The 26,481-nt window shown below is 37.8% G+C and overlaps 2 protein-coding genes across 2 annotated transcripts; both read right to left on the bottom strand.

Annotated features, from left to right (window-relative positions):
* On the bottom strand, positions 2,899 to 3,456 carry LOC109821640. The gene has a single exon (XM_020387814.1). It carries the CDS (start codon positions 3,454 to 3,456, stop codon positions 2,899 to 2,901), a length of 558 nt encoding a protein of 185 aa, XP_020243403.1.
* Positions 12,243 to 24,718, bottom strand: LOC109821638 (G-type lectin S-receptor-like serine/threonine-protein kinase At1g11330). Its single transcript, XM_020387813.1, has 6 exons — positions 24,406 to 24,718; positions 24,019 to 24,248; positions 23,442 to 23,924; positions 21,928 to 21,981; positions 20,611 to 20,715; positions 12,243 to 12,548 (listed from the first exon to the last, which is right to left on the bottom strand). Exons 1-6 carry the CDS (start codon positions 24,716 to 24,718, stop codon positions 12,243 to 12,245), a joined length of 1,491 nt encoding a protein of 496 aa, XP_020243402.1.

The following is a 26,481-nucleotide window of genomic DNA, read 5'->3' as shown; positions in this document are numbered from 1 at the left end:
TTTTAAATAAAGTTGACAAGGTAAAGCTTCTCATTTAAGTTAAAACAGTTTATAGATTTTTACTTTTTTCTTTTATCAGATACTAAGTCACAAAAAATCTTTGAATCCGTTAAACTGTTGAAATATGTTCCAAAATACTTCATCAAAACTTTCAGATAAAACAATGCACACAATTATTTGAAATTTTCACGAGAGCCAAATTCATTTTTCATATTTTGCATAAAAATCATATTTGTTTTTCATATATTGTATGAAGCTAACATCGTATTATAGGATAGACCACAACAGAAATAGGTCAACTCTTTATATATGAAAATGACATATTATTTATTTATTGATCACAAAATATAATACTCATGTAATTTCATATCATAAAATACTAGTGAGAAATGAACTCACCTCTAGTGGACACGATTATCCCAAAATATTAGTCCCCTTGATATCAACCAGATCCTATAATATAATATATAAGACTAATTATTAACTCAAGACAAAGATACATTATAGGTAAATAAATTCATAATCTAGAGCCTAATAAATTCATATATAATCAATAATAATTAAATTCTACAGTACATATGAGCTTATTGTTAACTTTAACAATTTATCAAAATTTTATAACTCTCATATACTAGCTTCTGGACTTTCTAATAATTTATGATAAGATAGGGGGTTATAGGGAATTAATCAAGCCTATAGTTATCTTTTACTCTTCAAATTGGACTTGTTTGCAAATAGAGTAATTGATAGGGGTCTATATGTAATTATTCTGTTTATATATGATCCTAGATTTTTCTGTTAGTGTTTATTTACAATCTTTGTGGCTTTTAGGGACTTAGAATGAATTATCCTCCACCCAAGAGGGTTTCTTAACAAAGCTAAAAATAACTAAGGATTTTTTTATAAAATTTCCTCCCTTTATATTAATTCAACTGATCATTTTCCTCCTCCTCCCTTCTTCGTTTCTTTTTTTTTATTTTCTTCTTTTTTTTCGTTCCTCTTTTCTCTTTCTCTGCTCTCTCTTTATTTTGGTTTTATCTTTTTTTTGATTGGGCATCAGAGGCATCTCTCTTTCTCTCGCCCGTCTCTCTCTCTCTCTCTAGCTCTCTCGCCATGGTGGTAGGACGGCGACAAGGAACCGCCAACGACCAAGAGAGGTCGGCGACAAGAAACCCGCCAAATCTAGGTTAGTTTATTTTCTTTTTCTTTTTTTTCAGTTTGTTTCATGCATCCTAAACACAGAAAAAAATCATTTTCAAACCCTAAATTTTTTTATTTCATATTCATAACAAGTTAACTTCCTCATTCATTCTATTTTGATTTGATTTACTAAGATTTACTATGAAATTTGAAAGGAGATTATACCTTGGGATCCTGATTCGTTGTTGTAATCTTCTTTTCTCTCTTCACAAGCTTTTTACTGATATATAGAGTTTTATGGAGTATGAGAGGATATTCTTTGTGTTTCTTTTTTTTCTTTTCTTTCTTCTTATTTTATCCCTTTGTCTCCTAATTGTTCGGCTTAGATAAGAAGGGGAGTTGTGAGATCTGGAGGAAATTATTGAACTTGAGTTGCTAGGGATTTCATAGGCTAGGTTCTCAGGGATTAACGGAGGATGAACACCTCCGCTGAACCATCTCAAGCTTCGAATAAAAGAAGCCAACAACTCTCCAAGGGTTGTAAACAGGACAACTCAAGCTGGTAAACTTCTCTCTCTTTTTTTATATATTTATTTTTATATATTTTTATATATATTATCATTTTTATATGTTTTTTTTGGACTATTACACTCTCCCCACCTAATAAAACGTTTCATCCTTGAAACTTAACATACCTATATCTTGAAAGAGTTCTGGATATCTCTCTCGCTTAGAATCTTCCATCTCCCAAGTAGTTTCTCTTTCAGAGTGATTTTTCCACTGAACTTTCACATATTTGATTATTCGACGCCTAAGCACTTGTTCCTTATAATCCACAATACGTTCTGGTCTTTCCTCATAGGTCAAGTCTGGCTTAAGCTTCACTGGAGACAACTCAATGATCGCATTTGGATCTCGGATGAACTTCCGAAGCATGGATATAAGAAATACATCATGTACTCCAGAGAAGGATGATGCTAATGCTAATCTGTACGCCATTGGACCAACGCGTTCCAGAATTTCAAAACGACCGATAAATCTCGAGCTTAACTTCCCTTGGATTCTAAACCTTTTCACTCCTCGGGTAGGCAAAATCTTTAAGAAAACATGATCGCCTACTTGAAATTCTAATTCTCTTCTTCTTTGATCAGCATAACTCTTTTGACGACTTTGTACAGTGCGAAGACGCTCCCGAACTAATTGAATTTTATCAATTGCTTGCTATATCAATTCTGGTCCAAGAATTTCTCTCTCTCCAACTTCATCCCAATGAACAGGAGATCTACACTTTCTTCCATAAAGAAATTCATATGGTGTCATCTGAATGCTAGCTTGGTAACTGTTATTGTATGTAAACTCGGCCAAAGGTAGATAATCTTCCCACGACCCTTTCATTTCCAGTACACAACATCTCAACATATCTTCCGGTGTTTGAATTGTCCTTTCTGATTGGCCATCTGTCTGTGGATGGTAAGCTGAGCTGAAATTTAGTTTAGTTTGCAGGGCTTTATACACATTTTTGTAAAATTCTGATGTGAATCTAGGATCTCGGTCAGAAACTATTGATATTGGTACACCATGTAATCTCACTATCTCATTAATGTACATTTTAGTCAGCTTTTCTAATAAAAAATTTATATTGATAGGTCAAAAGTGTGCTGACTTTGTCAATCAGTCAACAATCACTAATATTGCATCATTCTTTCTCAAAGATTTCGGAAGGCTAGTGACAAAATTCATGGTGATCTTTTCCTATTTTCACATTGGTATGTCCAAGTTATGGACTAATCCAGCTGGTCTTTGGTGTTCAGCCTTTACTTGCTGGCAAGTGAAACATTCTGTAACATAGATGGCAATTTCTTTCTTCATATTATTCCACCAATATATTTGCTTCAGGTCTTTATACATTTTTGTCGATCCAGGATGCATAGTATATAGGGAGTGATGTGCCTCTTTTAGAATCTTTTTCTTTATCTCTGGTATATTAGGCACACAAACTCTAGTTCCAAATCTCAATGATCCATCTTTATGTATATTAAATTCTCTTCGAGTGCCTTCTTCCATATCTCTCTTTATCTTTAACAGTTGAGCATCATTCTGCTGGTTTGCTTTAATTTCATCTAGCAAAGAATGTTGTATTACCATATTTGCTAATTTGACTCTAATTTGGTGGACTCTAATTTTAATTCCAGTACGATCCAAGTCCTCTAATGTTTTTCTTTGAGAAGTAATTAGATAAGCTAAATTGCATGAATTCTTACGGCTCAAGGCATCAGCAACAACATTTGCCTTGTCGGGGTGATAATTGATGGTCATATCATAATCTTTCAGAAGCTCTAACCATCTTTTTTGTCTGGGTAAATATATATTTCAAACTCTCATGGTCAGTATATATTTCACAATGTACTTCATATAAATAATGTCTATAAATTTTGAGAGCAAACACTACTGCCGCTAACTCAAGATCGTGAGTATGATAGTTTTGTTAAGGTTTTAACTGCCTTGAAGCATATGCTATGACTTTCTCATTTTGCATAAGTACACATCACAATCCTCTTCTAGAGGCATCACTATAGATAGCAAAGCCCGTGTCTCCTGTGGGTAATACAAGTATTGGAGCAGACACTAATTGCCTTTTTAGCTCTTGAAAGTTTTTCTCACATTCATCTGACCAACTAAATTTAACTCCTTTATGAGTAAGACGAGTTAGGGGTGAAGAAATATGAGAGAATCCTTCCAAAAATTTTCTATAGTAGCCAGCCATTACAAGAAAACTACGGATCTCGGTCACATTAGTTGGTTTGTCCCATTGAACAATAGCTTTTACATTTTCAGGGTTTACAGAAATCCCTTCCTTAGAGATTATATGCCCAAGAAATGCTACTTCCTCCAACCAGAATTCACATTTCTTAAGTTTCACATATAGTTGTTCTCTTTTTAAAGTGTGCAACACCTGTCTCAAGTGTTCTTCATGCTCTTCCTTGCTTCTTGAGTATATCAGAATATCATCAATAAATACCACAACAAACTGATCCAAGAAAGGTTTAAATACCCTATTCATAAGATCCATAAATGCTGCAGGTGCATTAGTGAGCCCAAATGGTAAAACTAAGAATTCATAATGACCATAACGGGTTCGAAATATAGTTTTTGGCACATTTTCTGGCTTGATTTTTAATTGATAGTAACCAGAATGAAGATCAATTTTGGAAAATACTTGAGCTCCTTGCAGTTGATCAAATAGATCGTCAATTCTTGGTAATGGATACTTGTTTCGAATGGTTACTTTATTCAACTCACGAAAGTCAATACACAATCTCATACTTCCATCTTTCTTCTTCACAAATAACACTGGTGCACCCCAGGGTGACACACTAGGCCGAATGAAGCCTTTACCTAAAAGTTTTTATAGTTGTACCTTGAGTTCTCTCAATTCAGCAGGTGTCATTCAATAAGGAGCCTTAGAAATGGGACTCGTACTAGGTACTAGGTCAATTAAAAATTCAATTTCTCTATCTAGGTGGAAGTTCTTCTGGAAATACCTCTAGAAATTCTCAGACAATTGATATCTCTTCTAAGCTTGATTTTCCATCATCAATCATTTCAACTGATACCAAATAACCCATACATCCACTTTTCAGCGCTCGATATGCTTCAAGGGCTGATATGGTCTTTAAGGGTTTTAGAGATTTACATCCCTCAAAACAAAATTCGGTTTGGCCAGGAAATTTAAATACTACTTTTTTTCTCGACATAAAATAAAAGCATGATTTAAGGATAACCAATCTATCCCTAATGTGACATCAAAATCATGCATTTATAGCATCATTAATTCTACGGGGAGTTCCTTGTCCAGAATATAAATTTTACCCCTATAACCCTTATTTGATATTAATATGCTACCTCCAGATATACTAACAAGCAATTCTTGTTGTAGGGCATCACAAGGTAATTTATTTCTCTTAACAAACTGTGCAGTCATTAAGGAATACGATGCACCGGAATCAAATAGTACTAGAGCATGAACCGACGCAAAAGTTAGCATACCTGTCACCACATCCCTGTTTGCTTCTGCTTCCTTCTCAGTCAAAGAATAAACTCGGGCTTTGGCTTGAGGATAACGGTTCCCACCACTAGACTGGCTAGTGTGGAAGGTATTCCGAGATGGTTGCTGTAGGGGACAATCTGCTATTTTGTGATCTTTCTGACCACATCTCAAACAAGCTCCAGTATTTCTACAATAGTTTTTTGCTTCATGCCCAAGTTTATGACAAACATCACATCTCAAAGTTTTCTGGTTAGGAAATTGCTCCTCTCTGCGTCCAAAATTCTGCTTTTTGTTTCTCTAATTTTTATTTCTTCCACCACGATTATCTTGCCAGAACCGCTTCCTTAGATAGGAGCTGCTCGCCTCATTCTTTGGTTTTGTATCAATTTTATTTTTCTTAATTAACAAGGCCTTTTTTAATACTTCTCCATATGTAGGGAGTTCAAATACACTAACCGCCTTCCGAATGTCCGGTCGAAGCCCTTCCTCGAAGCGATGAGCTCTATCTTCCTCATTACCCAACAAGTGAATGGCAAATTTTGATAGATAAGTGAACTCCTCTTCATATTCAGCTACTGTCTTATCACCTTGCTCCAATTTCCGAAACTCTTGTTCTTTTGGCTTGCGAATAGTTGAGGGAAAGTATTTTACATAAAAAAATCTTTTTAAATTCTTCCCATGATATCTTGTATGCATTCTCACCTAACGTACTTGCCTGCATTTGCCACCACCTATAAGCACGGTCTTTTAACATGTATACTGCATAATCAACTTTTCTTCTTCAGGACATCTCATGCAAGTGAAGACCTTCTCCATTTCTGTGATCCAATGCTCAGCAATCATAGGATCAGTCATTCCCTCAAAACTAGGTGAAAATAGTTTCTTAAATTCTCCCATGCCACTTTGTAATTTTGAGTGCTTCTCGTTTTGACCATTCGTCCGATTACGATCAATTTGATCTTGTTGTATGGTGACTACAGATGTCACCGCTTGCAGCATATCCATCAATGCATTTTTGTCTATTGAGTTTCCTAATATGGATGCACGCATAATTCTAGATCTCATCATTTTACCTATTGTCTAATTTAGATCCTTATCTCCATTAGGAGGGGTTTGCTCATTACCTGAAGCCATATCTTCCTATAATAAAATGTTTATGTCAACTATTGTATAAGAAATAATTTCTAAGTCAGTCACATATATGTAATTTAAGTAATTAGGAACTCAATCATTACTCAACATAATAACACAAATCAATATTTACAAACCAAAAGTATATTATTAATATTTAATTTTTTTTGTCCATGCATATATCTGAGTATATGGGTTTTACATACATACATATTTTCTACCAAAATGTCCTACATATACCAATAGAGTGACTACGAAAACCCATATACTGATATTACAAAATTGTCCTAACAGTTATGTTCTATTTCACTGAGGAACAGGAGCTGCTGGAACTAGACTTCTCCTCAGTTGGTTCGGTCTCCTCTTAGTCTTGGCTATCAACAGAATCGGACATTGGATCTGGATCTATGCCACTAGTCCACCATCCTTCAAGGTCGAGGTCTGGACCAATGCCTAGGGTACTCGACTCACCCTAAGAGGGGGCAAGTCCTTGGACATCACTAGGAATCTGGGCTATAAGGGACTCAATGTCAGAGGGGTCGGATGAAATCATAATGATTTCTGTAGGTGATGACTCAACTGGAACAACTTCTACCACTAGATCCTCGTTCTCAGCATGATTAAGCTCAGACTCTGATGAATCTATTATAATAACTTCTATTGACTCGATCTGCACTGAGTTTGGGGTCATATGGTTAGCCACTATCAAGCTTGGGTCAGTTTCATCAGAAGTATATCCCCAGTCTCTTAAGCTGGGTTCCCAGGAGCTATCTACAAAAATCATAGAGCTGGACGGTGTAGATGATTAACTGGAAGATGAATTGTTTTTTGCTATCCTACAAAAAGGGGAACCATCCATCAGCTTACTGAAGAAAAAGGACAAAGTGAAATAAAATAAACATCTAAGTACTCCTTAACAAACCTAAAAGGCTTTACTATAAAATATTTATATGCATACATGTATATACATATATATACACATGCATATATATCACATAGTTGATCCATACGATAACACTCATCTAGCGCATATACACTATGCTAACATGCCCTACACGGCTTCCACCGTCGAAACCTAGGCTCTGATACCACTTTACTGTCACGCCCTAAAACTGCAGCAGAAATTTGTAAATGCGGGGTGCACGACAGCAGCAACCCGTGCACGAGACAAGTCTTATGCACGGGTTAAGCCTGACACTTCATATCATATAGTTTATCTCAAAATATTCATAAACTTACTAATGATAAAAATCAGAGCAACTATATATATGTATATAGTTGGTACTTACAGCCCACAAGCTCACCGTTATAAGCATTTTTACAAAACAAAATAAATTATGCTGAAGGTAACATAAAAAAGAAGAGGCTCTCCATATAACGCTTCTTAGCCAAAAGCCCTAACCAAAAGTTCGGCTAGTATGAAGGTACGCCGGATCTGAAATTTTTTTTAAAACAACGGGGTGAGCTAGCACTCAGTGAGAACATTTCCCACTAGAGTTCCTAGATAACTAACAAAATAGTAATAAGCATAATTTTCAGAAATAACGAATTATAAGTTTTGCATAAGAAATTTAAAGATAGCAAAATACGATCCAAATATCATAATATTATCATCTTCAAGAAAGAATGTAACAATTATATTTTCTTTCTTATGTGCAACTAAATATACTGTAAAGTTTCTTGGAATCAAACCCTTTTTGAATCAAGGTAAACATTAAGAAGGAAAGAACTACTAATTTGTACAAAACCAGAGAATTATTGTTTTCTCAATTTCACAATCAATTATCAAAATCTTAATTCTCGATGAGTTATTCATGAATATAAAAGTCACCTTATAGGTCACACTAAGGCTACGAATTTTAGCTCAGTAGTAAGGGAATGCATAAAACGTATCACATAACAGATAATTCTCGGGAATCGAATGCACCTAACACTGCCATAGGTTACTAACCAAATACAGAGGGGCTAGAACAAATTTCAGAAGGGCCAATATAGAGGAGCCAATACAGAGGGGTGAAATAACGGTGCATTCACCATATGGTAGGCAGAAACAATCAATAGTGGACTATTTGAGGGTTTGAAAACATCAAGATCAAACAAGTCAAATGAGTAATACTTTGCATATCAGAATTTTTAGATATTTTTAAATAAAGGTAAAGCTCCTCATTTAAGTTAAAATAGTTTATAGATTTTTTACTTTTTTCTTTTATCAGATACTAAGTCACAAAAAATCTTTTAATCCGTTAAACTGTTGAAATATGTTCCAAATACTTCATCAAAACTTTCAGATAAAACAATGCACACAATTATTTGAAATTTTCACTAGAGCCAAATTCTTTTTTCATATTTTGCATAAAAATCAAATTTGTTTTTCATATATTGTATGAAGCTAACATCGTATTATAGGATAGACCACAACAGAAATAGGTCAAATCATTATATATATTAAAATGACATATTATTTATTTATTGATCACAAGATAAATCAAATATAATACTCATATAATTTTATATTATAAAATACTAGTGAGAAATGAACTCACCTCTAGTAGACAAGATTATCCCAAAATATATGTCCCCTTGATATCAACCAGATCCTATAATATAAGATATAAGACTAATTATTAACTCAAGATAAACATACATTATAGGTAAATCAATTCATAATCTAGAGCTTAATAAATTCAGATATAATCAATAATAATTAAATTCTACAGTACATATGAGCTTATTGTTAACTTTAGCAATTTATCAAAATTTTATAACTCTCATATACTAGCTTCTGGACTTTCTAATAATTTATGATAAGACAGAGGGTTATAGGGAATTAATCAAGCACATAGTTATCTTTTACTCTTCAAATTGGACTTATTTGCAAATAGAGTAATTGATAGGGGTCTATATGTAATTGTTCTGTTCATATATGATCCTAGATTTTTCTGTTAGTATTTATTTACAATATTTGTGGCTTTTAGGGACTTAGAATGAATTATCCTCCACCTAAGAGGGTTCATTAACAAAGCTAAAAATAACTAAGGGGTTTTTTATAAAATTTCCTCCCTTTAAATTAATTCAACTGATCATCTTCCTCCTCCTCCTTTCTTTGTTTCTTTTTTTCCTTTCTTCTTTTTTTCCGTTCCTCTTTTCTCTTCCTCTGCTCTCTTTTTTTCGTTTTTTTTTTCGATTGGGCATCAGAGGCATCTCTCCCTTTCTCTCGCTCGTATCTCTCTCTCTCTCTCTAGCTCTCTTGCCATGGTGATAGGATGGCGACGAGGAACCGCCAACGACCAAGATAGGCCCGGCAGCAAAAAACCCACCAAATCTAGGTTAGTTTATTTTCTTTTTCTTTTTTTTCAGTTTGTTTCATGCATCCTTAACACACAAAAAATCCTTTGCAAACCTTAGATTTTTTTTATTTCATATTCATAACAAGTTAACTTCCTCATTCATTCTATTTTGATTCGATTTACTAAGATTTACTATAAAATTTGAAAGGAGATTATACTTTGGAATCCTAATTCGTTGTTGTGATTTTCTTTTCTCCCTTTACAAGCTTTCTACTGATTTATAGAGTTTTATGGAGTATGAGAGGATGTTCTCTGTGTTTATTTTTTTTCTTTTCTTTCTTCTTGTTTTATCCCTCCGTGTCCTAATTGCTCGGCCTAGATAAAAAGGGGAGTTGTGAGATCTCGAGGAAATTATTGAACCTGAGCTGCTAGGGATTTCATAGGCTAGGTTCTCAGGGATTAACGGAGGATGAACACCTCCTCTGAACCATCTCAAGCTTCCAATAAAAAGAAGCTAACAACTCTCCAAGGGCTATAAATAGGACAACTCAAGCTGGTAAGCTTCTCTCTCTTTTTTTCATGTTTATTTTATATATTTTTATATATATTATCATTTTTATATGTTTTTTCTGGGCAATTACAAAAACAAAAAGAAAAAACGGAGTTCTTGTTGTGCGCAGCGGAACTCGAAACACATGAAAGGCCCGAATAAGAACTAGATAAATCACGACCAATAAGTAAAACCTAATCACCATAGCAAGACAAATAAATTTTACGTGGTTCGGTAAGCTGCTTATGTCCACGGGGCAAGGAGGGGCAGTTTTTACTGTTAGAGATACAGAGAATACAAATAGGGTTTACAATCTCACAAAAAACCCTCAAACAAAGCTCTCAAAATCTCTCACAAATTCTCCCTCAAAGGATGCACAATTCTCTCTCAAAAGCTACTCAAAGTCCTCCTTAATTAACCCTAATTAATCAGGTTTAGGGTTATATATCAACACAAAACAAAACGGGTCAAAAACTAAAACCCAGACTCAAACCCGACTGGCAGTCGACCAACCAGGAATCGACAGAAACATAAAAATCGACTGCAGGGTTGGCAGTTGACCACGACGGTCGATCGTCACCAATTCCAGAGACCTAAAATCCTACAAGGTCCCTGGCTGTCGACCGCAGCGGTCGACCGTCTCCAATTCCAAAATCCCCCTACGATCTGTGCACGTTTCTGGTCGACCGCAGCTGTCTCGTGGTCGACCAACAATCACCCAAATTATTTTCTACATTTGTTTTCCTGAACTTTTCAACTGTGTTTCCAATTCTACAAATTTGCACCTCGATGAAGTTTTCCTAAAACTGAGCCGACACAAAAAATAACCAAATGTCACACTTGTTGTGTCCAATACGAAGTGGAATAAACTCACAACAACGGACTCAATCCACAACAAGTCAAGAACCCGAACAAGAGTCAACCAATATCCTCCCATCAATATCAACTAATCCAACCGACTGCATCAAAATTGATTGCCTACGTATCCTCTTGCCCAAGGAATCAAGGCTCACGTAGTTCACCTAAATAGCCTCCAAAGGCCCTCAACATCGAAGAATGTTTAATAACTCCAAACAATGACTAAACTTCTCACCTGAGACAACTTTGATCAATATATCCGCATGGTTGTCCTTTGTGTAGATCTTCTATAATATAACATCTCTATCATCCAAAACATCTCGAACAAAATAGAATCTGACATCAATGTGCTTTGTATGTGCATGATATACCTAGTTCTTCACCAAATAGATAGCTGATATACTATCACAATACACCCGAATGGTCTCCTGTGCAATCCCCAAGTTATCCAACAATCCATGCAACCATAAAGCCTCATTTACAGCTTCAGTCACCATCATATACTCCGCCTTCATAGTAGAGAGAGCCATCATAGACTGAAGTTTACATCTCCAATATACTGATGCTTTTGCTAATGTAAATACATATCCTGAAGTAAACTAGCGCTTGTCAAGATACCCCGCATAATCAGAGTCCACATAACCAATACAATCCTGCCCAATATTCTCATTCTTCTGAAATATCAAACCAACATCCACGGTACCTTTGATATACCGTAGAATCCACTTCACGGCCTCCCAATGATCCTTCCCAGGGTCGTGCATGTACCTGGACACCATGCTCACTGTCTATGATAAATCTGGCCTCGTACACACCATTGCATACATCAAGCTACCCATCATATTGGCATATGGAACCTTTGACATGTACTCTCTATCCTTAACTGAAGCATGTGATATCTTAGCTGAAAGCTTAAAGTGGAAAGCCAATGGAGTGCTTACTGCCTTCGCATTACCATCAAAGCTGAATTTCTTCAACATCTTCTGCAAGTAGCTTCTCTGTGTGAGCTTCAATCTCTCGTTCACCCTGTCTCTCTTGATTTCTATACCCAATATCTTCTTAGCTTTTTTAAGATCCTTCATCTCAAACTCGGATGACAGCTCCTTTTTTAACTTTCGAATAGCCGAAGAATTCTTGGAAGCAATAAACTTATCATCAACATATAACAACAAATAAATATAGTCACCATCATGTAGCTTGTGTATGTAAACACATGGGTCATTTGGGCTCATCCTTGGCCAATCATAAAGCTGTCGAATCTCTTGTACCATTGTCGTGGTGATTGCTTCAATTTGTAAAGAGACTTCTTCAGCTTGCACACAAAATCCTCCTTTCCTGCAGCTACAAACTCCATGGGTTGTGTTATGTAGATCTCCACTTCTAAGTCTCCATATAGAAAGGCTCTTTTAACATCCATCTGAATCAAATCCAAATCCAATCGTGCTACCAATGCCAAAAGAATCCTAATCGATGAATGTTTCACAACGGGTAAGAATATCTCGTTGTAATCAACGCCCTCAAGCTGAGCATACCCCTTGACAACCAATTTGGATTTGTACAAATGTCTTCAATAGAAGATCCCTCTTTCTTTGCATATACACACTTGAATCCAATAGCCTTCTTTCCCTTTGGTAGCTTTGCAAGTTCCCAAGTGTTGTTCTTCTGAAGAGAGTGCATCTCCTCCTCCATAGGTTCCCTCTACCTGATCGAATCAGAGCTAGACTCTACCTCCCTATATGTAGGAGGAACCAAATCATTAACAACCTTCACTGATAAAACATATGTAAGCAACACATTATTGTATCTAGCTGGCCGATGAATCACTCTTTTAGGTCTATTTGCTACAATCAACTCCTGAACATGACCCTACTCCCGAGTTTCACCATTCACTGTATCCTCCAAATGCCCGTCTGTCATCTTATCTTCTCCCAGTGTCACCTCTGTAGGAGCCTCAATAGATATAATACTATCTGGAGTAGGTAGAGTTACATCATCCTCCAGCTACTGTGATATCCTACTAATCTGGTCTTCCTCTACCTGCTGAGGAACTTGAGGTTTCATCATGTACGTCTCATCAAACGTGACATCTCTGCTAATGACAATATTCTTGTCCTATAGATCCCACAATTTGAACCCTTTAACTCTGTTCGCGGGAAAAACCGTAGCTTTCTTCATTAATGAGATAATTGTCATCTTGAGTTACAACTTTTTGAGTTATCAAAGTCCGGTCTTTTATAGATCCGGTTTACAACAAGTCAAAAGAATAGAAAAATTACAACTCTCCTCTGTGAACAATGCACGATGTCTCTGTTTTGCGGTCGCCGCTGTGGTCTTTGCCTGCGCCGGGTTGTTTGCCGTGGACCACCGCCCTGATCTGGATCCTGGTCGGATCTACGCAGTACGACGGGTATTATCCAACGAAGGAAATCAATAGCCGGGAGGGATTGATTCCACCAAAGGAAACAATCGCTCAAGTCTCGGAATCTAAGACCAAGCTTAGATCCGTGAGTTCGTAAACCGCGTTAATCGAGATCTGTCCTCTCTGAATACCTGCCTTATTTTGCGTTGACCGTGTGAGCACGCAGATCTGGATGACAAGTCCTGAGTCCTAAAGTTTTGAATCTCTGTTTGGATCTGAGTCTCGAGTTCAGGCCAGGGCTTCGGCCTTCTCTCCAAAATTTCGCAACCCTTGTGAAATGAAGACCGCCTTGGCCTATTTATAGGCCTTGTTACTGTGCCGCCCGTGTGCAGTGTGGCCAGCTCAAGGTGGGCCGGCCACCTCAAGGTGGCTCGGCTCATGCCGAGCCACCAAAGGTTGCTCGGCCGGCCACCCTGGTGGCTCCGGCCGACCGACCTCTGGTGGCTCGGTGGTGGCCGAGCCACCTTGGTGGCCGCGCGAGCCACCAAGGAAGGTGGCTCGTCCTACCTCCGAGCCACCAATGGTGGCCGGCAGGTGGCCGAGCCACCTAGAGGTGGCCCGCCTCCGAGCCACCCATTTGGTGGCTGCGGAGGGGCCGAGCCACCGCCAAGGTGCTCGTGAGCCGCCTGGTGACTTGGTTTCCGAGCCCCTCCGGGTGTTGTTTTTCTGCTTGTTTTTCGCACCTTGGTGTGTCGATTCGGTGATCCAGACCTGATTTGATTCTGATTTGGCAGTAAGTCGGATTCCTGACATTGGCAGTAAATCCCCCCCCCCCCATTCTGAGTTTCGAGTCGAAACCGATCTTGATTCGATCGGGTTCGTCCGAGTATCTCTGTTGGTGACTCGTTGACTCTCGAACACTTGGCTTGATCCCGCCACGCGATGGACGTATTTCCGTTGTTGCGTGCGATTAGTCAATCTCGTTGCCTCTTGGTTTGTCGGTTTGTGCCGAGCTGAGCTAAGGGACCTATAAGCAATTTTATATGCCTACAAACTCCTTCTCTAAAGCCCATAAAGACTGCTTTCATTGCCCTCTGATTTAATTTTCCAACACTGACATGATAATAAGTTGGGCACTCGAATATCCGAAGTAACTCATAGTCACTAGCTACCAAACCATACTATAGCTCTATAGGAGTCTTCATATATATCACAGTGCACGCCAACCTATTCACAAGATGGCTCACATAAACCAATGCATCGGCCCATAAGGATCTCGACAATCCACTTTGTGACATCATACATCGCACCTTCTCCAACAAGGTACAGTTTAATTTTTTAGCCACCCCGTTTTGTTGCTGTGTCTTTCAAACTGTGAAGTGTCGTCTAATGACGTGATCTTGGCAAAACTATAGAAATAGATCACTCTTATACTCTCCACCATTATCTGAACGAAGTGTTTTCACCTTTCTATCTGTCTGCATCTCTACTTTCTCCTTTCACTCTACAAAAATATCCAGAAACTCATGTTTATGTATCATGGTATATACCCAATTTTTTTGGAATAGTCATTAATGAAAGTGAAAAAATAATTGGTCCCACCAAGTGATGTATGATTGGAAGGGACCCAAACATCTGTGTGAATATAATCCAATATACATTGGGTGTTGTGAATTACAGTGCCAAACTTTACTTTAGTCTTCTTCCCAAGTACACAATGCTCACATAGCTCCATCTTGGAGGTCTTTACACCTTTCAATAGCCCTTGTTTTGTCAATGTCTGTAGAGACTTATCACCAATGTGTCCTAAACGCATGTGTCATAAGCTGGTAGTATCCTCCTCTGTAGTGATCGAAGCAGCCAGACCCCCTGTAACTATCTTGCCCTTCAAGTAGTATAGGTTGTTTTTCTTGACACCTCGCATCACCACCATAGACCCCTTTGTGACCTTCAAAGTGGCATTCTCTAAGGTCACCTGATAGCCAACTGCCTCTAAAGTCCCAAGAAAAATAATATTCTTCGTCAACTACGGAACGAACATCACTTCCTTCAGCTCCCTAGTCATCCTGTCATACATCCTGATCCGGACTGTATCAATACCACTAATAGGGTATATATGATCATTACCCATAAGCATGACATCCTCTTTTTCTAACTCCTCAAAGCTGGAGAATCAATCCCTCCTAGGTCAAATATGATATGTAGCTCTCAAATCCATCATCCAATCCGTAGAGTCAGCATAACAAACTGACGATAGTGTAGGGTTTGAGTAGCCCGAAGAATCCGAATCTGAATTGTCGTCAGCTGCTTTGGCAACATTCACCTCTGAAGCTTGTACAGCTTTCCCCTTGTTCTTCCCAGCTTTATCCTTCAACTTTGGGCATTCGTTCTCCTAATGTCTCTCTTCTTTACAAAAGGCATATTATTTCTACCAACACTCTTATGGCCACCTCTATTCTTCGACTTTGAACAGTTGAATTGGCGACGGTTTGGACTACGACCTCGAACTGCTAATGCATCTCCCGATGCCTTTTCGAGGGTTTGCCATCACTCTTCCTCAACTTATAGTTCACCAATGCTGAGGTCACCTCCTTGTAGATAACAATAGTTCTTCCATTGATCATAGTAAGAACAAAGGTACTATAATCATCCTCGGGCAACGAACACAATAGTAACATCGTCTTATCTTCATTCTCAACCATGATGTCCACATTGGCCATATCGGAAAGCAACTTTGTAAAATTATTGACATGCTCTCTAAGGAAAACTCCCCTCTTCATCTTGAATTGATAAAATCTCTTCTTCAAGTGAAGCTGATTCTCAATGCTCTTCGTAAGATACTTCTCATTGAGTATTTCCCACAATCTCTTTGCCGACGTCTCATTCATCATATCATAAATCAAATCCGGTGTTAAGCATGATCGAATAACCCCACATGCTTAGTTCAACTTCTTCCAAACTTTATCCTCCATATCAGCTGGTTTCTCTTGTAATTCAAGAGTCTCCTCTAAATTCTGTGCATCCAACGTATCCATCACCTGACACATCCACAAACCAAAATTAATCTTACCATCAAAATTCAGAATATTAATCTTTGTATTATTAATGCTCAGACTCTGTATCGCCTTCGAAAGGGATGATCCCGATGTACTTGTTTCACCCATGTTGATGATCTAACTCTTCAAATAAGAATCCTTCAGAAAATCATCCAAAAAGCCCCAAGCCAAACCCGAGGCTCTGATACCACTTGTTGTGCACAGCGGAACTCGAAACACACGAAAAAGCACGAGCAAGAACGAGATAGATCACAACCAATAAGTAAAACACAATCACCACAGAAAGACAACTGAATTTTACGTGGTTCGGCAATTTGTTTATATCCACGGGGCAAGGAGGGGGGAGTTTTTACTATTAGAGATACATAGAATACAAATAGGGTTTACAAGCTCACCAAAAACCCTCAAACAAAGCTCTCAAAATCTCTCACAAATTCTCCCTCAAAGGATGCACAATTCTCTCTCAAAATCTGCTCAAAGTCATCCTTAATTAACCCTAATTAATCAGGTTTCCTAAGAATCGACAGAAACATAAAAATCAACTATAGGGTTGGCGGTCGATCGCGGCGGTCGGTCGTCACCAATTCCAGAAACCCAGAATCCTACAGGATCCCTGACAGTCTTTCGCGGCGGTCGACCGTCTCCAACTCTATAATCCCCCTGCAATCTGTGCACGTTTTCGGTCGACCGTAGCTGTCTCGCGGTCGACCGACAATCACCCAAACTGTGTTGGGCATCTGTTTTCCTGAACTTTTTAGCTGTGTTGCCAATTCTACAATTCTCATAGAAGAAGATGCTAACTCACTTTTTTCAGAGATGTGCAATTATAATACTTAAGTAATTTCAAAGATACATAAATTATTCTTGCTTATAACTTGTTCGTAAAAATCTCTAGTTGTCACATTCGCTATGGTATTTTGGGGAAGGGGATATAGATTTTATCGCGAAGCCTAACTAACTTCTATTTTTAAAATAGATTGGGACACGTTTAAATTAGAATTTTGATAGGATGAACATTAAATTTAACAAATATTATTGGTTAAAAAAAACTTTGAGATTAACATGTGAATGTTACACAACGGGTGGTAATTTTCTCGTTTGCATAAAAGAGGTTACAATCATGCTAATTTTAAACAACTTAAGATATAATGCCACGAAAAACATTAAGTACATATAAGTGCAAAATAAGTAAAAATATAAGGTATTTATTTAACAGCTATTTAGCTTGTTGGAGAGACCGGTCTTTTGCAGCTCAAAGTGTTTTGGAGTTTTCTTTTTAAAAATATGTATTCTCGGAAGACTTATATAAAGTCTATACTGCTATATTAATAACCAAGCAGGGGATATCTACAATTTGTATGACCGGTGGGCGGTGGACAGGCTCTCATTTGTACTATAATTATTAGGATACAAGGGTAATTTATCAAGGGAGAGTTTTCTCTTTCTGTTCCTTTTTCCTTCTTTTTCGTTTTCTAGAATATTCCCTATCATACAAATATTTTCTCTTTCTCTTTCTTTTCTCTTTCGTTCTTTATTTTCTAGAATATTACATGCCATAACAATGCTATGTGAAAAAAAAAGAAAAAATAAAAACAAGTCAAAGAATGTCAAAATATAAGATATAAGCTTTTTGCGCGCAGATTATAAGTCTTGTGCGTGGAGCACTTACATCCTATTTTATTTTGCAACAAAAGAAATAAGGGAAAAATGTGTCCAGGCCTCAAAAGCAAAAACTTCATGTGACAAAGCCCCTCATATTTTTCTCCATGTGGATCAGCCCCTTGAAGTGTGACACTTTGTACTGCAGCCCCTTTTTATTAATTATCACATGCCAGCTAAAGTAAAATTCCCAAACTATCCTTATCCTCCCTCCTCTCTGACCCAGCACTCACATCTCCTCTCTCTCTCTCTCATCTACTCTCTCTCTCTCTCTCTCTCTCTCACCTCTCTCTAAAACTAAGAGCTTTATTAAGCTCGTCGTCCTGGCCGAGACGCACAGAGCATTAATCTATTAGCTAGAAGAAGAAAAGAAAAAAAGAAAAAAAGAAAAAAAGAAAAAAGAAAGGTAAGGAGAAGTAGAGTAGAAGGGGAATGAAGAGAAATATTGTAATTAAGAAATAACAAAAATGTGTATTAATGTATCTCTATGAATGAAATTGCCACAGTGCCGCCGAGCGATATTCGAAATAATATAACGAGAGGTAGAAAATGAGCCCAAATAAAAGAAAGATACCGTGTGATAGACAATATAAAGGGCTACACACTGGCGCAGACGGTAGTGAAAACGGAGACCTGAGGTGGCCGTAAAACACGCGCGAAGTCGGCACGGCGCTGCTGTTTTCTGCTCGCTGCTGCCGCCGAGCGATGTTTCGGATGTTACCGAGAGATATAGAGAATGAGTTAGAGCGTGATACAAATTGGAGTGATATGCAACATGTAGGGCTACTCACCAAAGAAAAAATCGGCGAAAACGGAGATTGGAGACGATCAGAAAGTGCGTGCGAAGTCGGCACAAAACTATAGTTCTAGCCCACATCCCACCAGTTCTAACTTGTATCCCACCAGTTCTAACTTGTATCCCACCAGTTCTAGCCCATATCTTACTAGTTCTAATCAAAGCCCTTGTTTTTTTCATGCTAAGTTGTTAATTATAGGTTCCACGTTAGTTCTAGCCCACATCCCACCAGTTCTAACTTGTATCCCACCAGTTCTAGCCCACATCTTGCTAGTTCTAATCACAGCCCTTGTTTTTTTCATGCTAAGTTGTTAATTATAGGTTCCACATTAGTTCTAGCCCACATCCCACCAGTTCTAACTTGTATCCCACCAGTTCTAACCCACATCTTGCTAGTTCTAATCAAAGCCCTTGTTTTTTTCATGCTAAGTTGTTAATTCTGGTTTCCACGTTAGTTCTAGCCCACATCCCACCAGTTCTAACTTGTATCCCACCAGTTCTAGCCCATATCCTGCTAGTTCTAATTACAACCCTTGTTTTTTTTATGCTAAGTTGTTAATTATAGGTTCCACGTTAGTTCTAGCCCACATCCCACCAGTTCTAACTTGTATCCCACCAGTTCTAGCCCACATCTTGCTAGCTCTAATCACAGCCATTGTTTTTTCATGCTAAGTTGTTAATTATAGGTTCCACGTTAGTTCTAGCCCACATCCCACCAGTTCTAACTTGTATCCCACCAGTTCTAGCCCACATCTTGCTAGTTTTAATCAAAGCCCTTGTTTTTTTCATGCTAAGTTGTTAATTATAGGTTCCACGTTAGTTCTAGCCCACATCCTACCAGTTCTAACTTGTATCCCACCAGTTCTAGCCCACATATTGCTAGTTCTAATCAAAGCCCTTGTTTTTTTTATGGTAAGTTGTTAATTCTGGGTTCCACGTTAGTTCTAGCCCACATCCCACCAGTTCTAACTTGTATCCCACCAGTTCTAGCCCACATCTTGCTAGTTCTAATCACAGCCCTTGTTTTTTTCATGTTAAGTTGTTAATTATAGGTTCCACGTTAGTTCTAGCCCACATCCCACCAGTTCTAACTTGTATCCCACCAGTTCTAGCCCACATCTTGCTAGTTCTAATCAAAGCCCTTGTTTTTTTCATGCTAAATTGTTAATTCTGGGTTTCACGTTAGTTCTAGCCCACATCCCACCAGTTCTAACTTGTATCCCACCAGTTCTAACTTGTATCCCACCAGTTCTAACTTGTATCCCACCAGTTCTAATCAAAGCCCTTGTTTTTTTCATGCTAAGTTGTTAATTATAGGTTACACGTTAGTTCTAGCCCACATCCCAAACTTGTATCCCACCAGTTCTAGCTCACATCTTGCTAGTTCTAATCAAAGCCCTTGTTTTTTTCATGCTAAGTTGTTAATTCTGGGTTCCACGTTAGTTCTAGCCCACATCCCACCAGTTCTAACTTGTCACCGCTAATGTCATTTCACTGAAACAACAAACTGGGTACGTATGCAAGACATACTAGATTATAAGACCATTGATAAATAAGCATATAACACATACAAAATTTTGATGATGCTCACAGCATGCCGTGAAATACAATCATGGTGAGCATTTTTTTGTACAAAATAAGATAAAACAAGTGAAACAATAAAGCATTTTGTACCAAACTTATCTATTATATATGCTAATATATACAGGTGTATGCTAATATATACCTGTGAGATGAGAGCAGAATTCTTGATACCACAAAGATTAGTTGCATAATGAAGTCTCCAATCTATACGGTTAGCAACCTGTTCCCTACAAGATGGAAGTGCAAGCTAAATCGAGAGCCAGCTTAAAGATTACACAAAGAAGTTCCAATGAACTAACCACAAACGAGCACTTCTATATTAAAATCTTCCACTAGCACAATAATACGACACCTACAATTTGTAAATTGTCCATGAAGGAGAAAACAAAATCATATCCAAAGCTCTAATTGACAGAGTAAATCATATCCAAAGCTCTAGTTGGCAGAGTTTTGGGTTTTAAAATTATTCTCCAACTGAATATATCTCAGCAATTAGAGGGAAAATGAAACTAAACTAATTACTTATGGAACAAATTATGTAATAGTGAATGATGTTCTAAAAAGAAGACTTGGGATATTCAAGCTCAACCTCAGACTCAAGCTCATCACCGTCATGAAAGTGCATTTTCTTGAGGGATATACAGAATATACAGAAGAAGGTTAGGACATGGAGAAAAACACAAAAGCAATTGAGAGCCATAAACATGAACAAATTGGTATACCTTCGCTGAACCCCTGAGGTGCATATATTCTGCAATTACTAACTACAAGTTGTAGCATTCAACCTCATGAGATTCAAAATTAGGAGAACCTGATCTGGAGCACTTGATGAGTTCAATCTTGCTGAGAACTATTTTGAGCAGGGAAATAGAAATATCCTAAAAAAACCAAATGAATAAGTAAACGGACGATAAAAAGAGGTAGAGAGCAATATATTGTGAGGAAAACAGTAATAAAATCACTTCTATATACAATTGGCAGAAGGCCTGTGAGGAAAATATACCGAAAAGAATACATGAGGACTGCAGAAGGCCTGTGAGGAATCAAATATACAAGATATTCAAGATAATATTTTTAAAGGATCTGCAGATGTCTTTAGATATACACGATGCCGAGCATCAATTTGCTCGCTTAGATGTCTTTAGAAAACCAAAGACTAAAGTCTCTTTAGATGTTCATCCAGTAAGATACTTCATTTAATTCCTTTAACTTGCAACCAGTATTCTTAATTGACCTCCTAAATGGAAAATTAAATCAGTGTAAAATTAAAAAAGGAAAACAAGTCCATTATAGTGTAACAGTCATGTGGGCTGGAAGGTGAATAAATGATTATTCACAAATATTGTGAGTTGTTTGATGCCATAGATACCATAGCAGAGCTCGAGAGGAAGAAACGGCAGAATGGTGGCCAGTAAATTAGAAACTAATGCAGAGAAAGTACACACAGAACATTTCAGACCTTGGACCTCGCTTCTTTGACTCTCAATTTATCTTTATTTCTTTTTGCCTCCGCCTGCACAAAAATGTAAGATTTAGATTGTGATCCAAAAATAAGCACATGCCAATCATTGAATTATTTGTTAACCATATACATGCTTCCTATTAGAAGAAAAAACTTAAAGAGGTCGCACCATTTTTTATCGATCCCTTCGAACACCTCTTTCTTGAAAAGATCATCTCTTTATTTCTTCAAAATGTTTATCCCTCATCTTATGTGCAGAGAAACAAGAGATTATTGCAAATAGGCTTGCTTATAAGAGATCATAGGAAAGAGAGGATCATTCAGAGGGTATATAATGAAGTCATTACTATGCCAAATTTACTGCACACATACACATACTGAAGTTGCACAAACAATGTCTTTTACATGGAAGAATTGTGAAAATTAAGGTCTGCATCTATTTCATTCATCAGGATGGATAGCTGCAACCAAATAATGAAGAACTGAACTTGGAAGTTAATAAACACTCTAGACAATGAAGACCTCACAATCGTTATCAGGTGCAGGATATCATAGATGACAGCCAGATACAAATACACTTTTCCATGCATATAATTCTTGATATATAACAAAAAGAGCGCGAAAAAAAACCACAAATTGTATACGATTGAAAATGTTGAAAACTAATCTGCTTTTCATAAAGAAAATTGAGGAAACAAGATTAAAAGTTGTCATCAATGATTTGATGATGCATTGACAAGGCTTAAAGACAAGCCTCATGTTCATCCTCTGAAAAGAAATGAATGTAACATAATAATTTGGTCAATCAATATGGAACTCAGTCTCCCCGAATAGAAACAAGAAAATGTTTCAAATTTGCTCCTGCACACAAGATTGCACAAGATTAGTAAAAATAATCTCTCTTTTCTCTTGGGCAGTCTCACCATTATTAGAAGATTTTGTAATTAATATGCCAAATATGAGAGAAAATGGATGTTACATTAATTTGAGCAAGTTGGGGAATCGAATGTCACCTCTGTCCACGGCGGCGAGGTCCGATTTGAGCAGGAGAGGCGGTTTTTTGATGGGGGTTCGGCGAAAAACTGCAGGGTCAACGGCGGCGGCAAACTGAAGGGCTCTACGGCGGCGGTGACCTCCAAGGGCGGCGACGACCTCCGACGGGGGTTTTTTGATGTGTGAGAGAAAGAGAGAATAGGGCGAACTCCAGGTGCGGCGACGACCTCCGGCGGCGACCTCCAGGGGCGGCGAGTTCAGAGTTGGTGGCGGGGGAGGGGAGGAGAGAAGGCGCAACAGGGTGTTTGGGGGTTTTTTGATGTGTGTGAGAGAGAGAACGGGGCAGGTTTGGGGGTTTTGTTTTCTTTTTTTTCAATTTTGGCGAAAATAAACGGAGGGAAATTTCCCTCTATGGTGTTCACGTTAAAAGCACTTGGCCCCAACGGTTGAAACCGTTGGGGCCTGTGCTACCAGCCCCAACGGTTGCGTCCACCTGTTGGGGCTGGACCTCTTTTTACTAGTGTCAGATACAAATCATTTCCTGCACTGTATAAGGCATGAACATCTACAAGATCCACACCCCAAATCAAGCACCCGATACCCGTTACATATGAATAGGCTATACATGAACAGTTTGCCCGACAAGTTTTCTCGCATCCACTAATGTCAGTCACATCCTCATACCAATCAGATGAGTCTGGTACCTTTACTCTCTCTAACTTCAAGAACCTGTCTCTCTCTTCTAAGCTTCCGGTACTATTGTCCTTCCCCTCACACTGTAATGGTGTTTTTCTGATGCATCCACCGCTCCAATTGCTATTTCTCCATTCCTTCGTCGACTTTGGCATGAATCCTTGCAAGCACTTGCATATAGGGATTTCCTCATCTGCACAAATGGCGTTTTTTCCGCACCTATTGTAGCCAATTGCACAACTCTTTTCACTTTTCGTGCCCAGACTCGCAGACCAAAACTTCAGTGTCCTGATCCCAAACCCTATGCTCTAGTACTCCATCCCAAGTTACGACATATATATGAAAGAAGTCCCCAGGTGGATAAAAAAAATACATTTTCCCCTCTTTCTTATAGTTACTAACTTGGAATCCATCTATATAGAATGGCACCTTATATATAATCCCAGTAAAGATTTGGCCATTCCAGCGGCCTGACCGCCACCTAGGCTGTGTCCCCTCCCACAAAAACAACTGCGTCGATTTATCCGGATCCATGGCTACCGAGTACTTTCCTACTCCAGGGTCTGAAGTGCTCTTCCATGAATCGAGCAATTGATTCTTGTTAGTCTCTAGATCGATCCCAATCTTCATACCTGGTAAATACACGTCAGTAGGATAATCAAAGCTCTGCCATACGATCGTGACTGAGTTGTTGAGTTGTAGATTGCCAGAGTCAAATAGCATAACTTTAGTTGCATTTGAGGGTAGTGATGATGCATTGGATGACCATATATAGGATTTTGTTTGAACCATCAACGAGGTTGAGATTTCCATCTGAAGAAATTTTCAGGGAGCCTGACTTGTCTGGCACTGGAGTTTCACGGTTGGCTACCCATAGGATGTTATTAGGTGAGTCGTGGTACCAAATTCCGATGTAACGGTTGGTTGAACTATTTGGACTGAAGAAGCCAAGCTCGAAGAGCTTGCCAGCTGATACTAAGGAATTGCCGTCAGTGAGTGATTGGCCAAAAGTCAATGTGTCTGTGGCTTGTGCTATGATGAAGAGACAAGGGAGATAGAGAATTATGAGGAGGATAGGGGAGATAATGGAGGTAGAACTCATTTTGTTATGAGATTAAGAAGAGATTGTTGCTTATAAGCTAAAGGAAGAAAAGGGGAATAATTTCATAATCCTTAAGATGATTGCATATTATTTTTTATAGTCCTTGAGAACATTTTCCGTACGCTTCAGTACATTTCAACAATCTCAGAGTATCCAAACAAGCTATTAAGTTATTTCAAATGCTACATAAGCTGACTGAGACACCCTTATATGTTACCAGTAGTTCTCTTTGACCATCACTTTAGTGGTGATTTGTTATTTCAGCTTAATCTTGAAGGATGCATAATAACAGAAGACTTTTCAGAGATATATCAAAACAAGTGAGATTTTGATGGTTACCTATAAGAAACATAAATAGGAAATTTAAGGACACATATAGAAATGATCTTCTCACATATATTCCAGGGCTTTCATATATAATATGAAATTGACTTGGTCCATCAGGTTGCTTAAGGATCCCTCCTTTATATATAAAGAGAAATTGGGGGAACTTCTATAGGCACAAAAAATTGACATGTGTCATATTATAAAGATACAAAAAATTAATATATGTCATTTTATAGGTACTAACGTGTCCATCTGATAAGTCAGAAGATGACATGTGGACACTTAATATTATATGCACCTAAGAATTGTCATCAAGTTAAAACTATTCATAATTAAAAATTTTAAATAATTAAAAATTTTGTAATTCTTATCAGATTATAACTATTTATTATTAAAAAATATTATAATTATATATTTAAATGTAGAAATAAAAAAACTCATGTAGGGAGCCTCTTTGTCCGTTTATTGTAGAAAACTGCCATCAAACTATGGCGATGTTTCAGAAATCCCTCTAATCTATTTTAATTTAACAATACCACCCTCAAGTTTTGAGTGTATTATAGATAAACCCCCCCCCCCAAAAAAAAAAAAAAAAAAAAAACTCAACTGTGAAAATTTGAGATACCCCCTGAGCTTTTCTCACCTAACCCTCCTCAAATATAGGGTATGTATAAGAACCCCCCCCCCCCCCCGACCCCACCCCACCAAGTTATTTTCATCTTGATAACCCCTTCAAGTTTGAACTTATTGTAGATAATCTCCCTTAAGTTTGAAAATAAAAATTTTCTAATCATATACTTAAATATAGAGAAAAAAAAAGCTCATGAGAGCCTCTCTACATAAAATCACTGGTTCATTTTAGAAAACCCTCTTCAGTTGTGGGGTCATCTCAGAAACCCCCTCGACTATTTTAATTTAAGAAAACCCCCTCAAGTTTGAGCATATTATATAGATAGCCCCCTCAATTATGAAAATTTGAAATAACTCCAAGAGCTTTTCTCATTTAATCATCCTCAAATATAGGATGTCTTAGACCACCCCTGCCCTCAATTATTTTTATTTGAGTAACCCCCTCAAGTTTGAGCATATTGTAGATAATCCCCTTCAAGTTAAAAATCTCATAACCATATAATTCAAATATAAATATTAAAAAGAAAAAAAACTCATGTAGAGAGCCTCTCTACATAAATTCATGGGGTAATTTTAGAAAAAACCTCTCGCCTATGGGTGTCTCAGAAAACCCCTCTCAACTATTTTAATTTGAGAAAACCTCAAGTTTGAGAATATTATAGATAACACCCATCAACAATAAAAATTTGAGATAGCTGCCTGAGCTTTTCTCACTTAACCCTCCTCTAATATGGGCGTGTCTCAAAAAACGCCCATCAATTATTTTAATTTGAGTAATCGCCATCAATTTTGGGCCTGTTGTAGGT

The sequence above is a fragment of the Asparagus officinalis genome, chromosome 8 (assembly GCF_001876935.1).
Source record: "Asparagus officinalis chromosome 8, Aspof.V1, whole genome shotgun sequence".
Taxonomy (NCBI): domain Eukaryota; kingdom Viridiplantae; phylum Streptophyta; class Magnoliopsida; order Asparagales; family Asparagaceae; genus Asparagus; species Asparagus officinalis.
The sequence above is the reverse complement of the archived record's forward strand: the minus strand, read 5'-3'. Positions and strand labels throughout refer to the sequence as shown.

Bases quoted from the DNA above. Each gene is read 5' to 3' on its own strand.
- LOC109821638 (XM_020387813.1), bottom strand. From the start codon at position 24,718: ATGAGTTCTACCTCCATTATCTCCCCTATCCTCCTCATAATTCTCTAT. The intron at 24,249-24,405 runs GTTCAAACAAAA...TGTATTTACCAG, and splicing joins AAATCTCAACCTCGTTGATG to GTATGAAGATTGGGATCGAT. The intron at 20,716-21,927 runs GTCTGAAATGTT...CTCTCGATTTAG, and splicing joins TCAAAGAAGCGAGGTCCAAG to CTTGCACTTCCATCTTGTAG.
- LOC109821640 (XM_020387814.1), bottom strand. From the start codon at position 3,456: ATGACCATCAATTATCACCCCGACAAGGCAAATGTTGTTGCTGATGCC.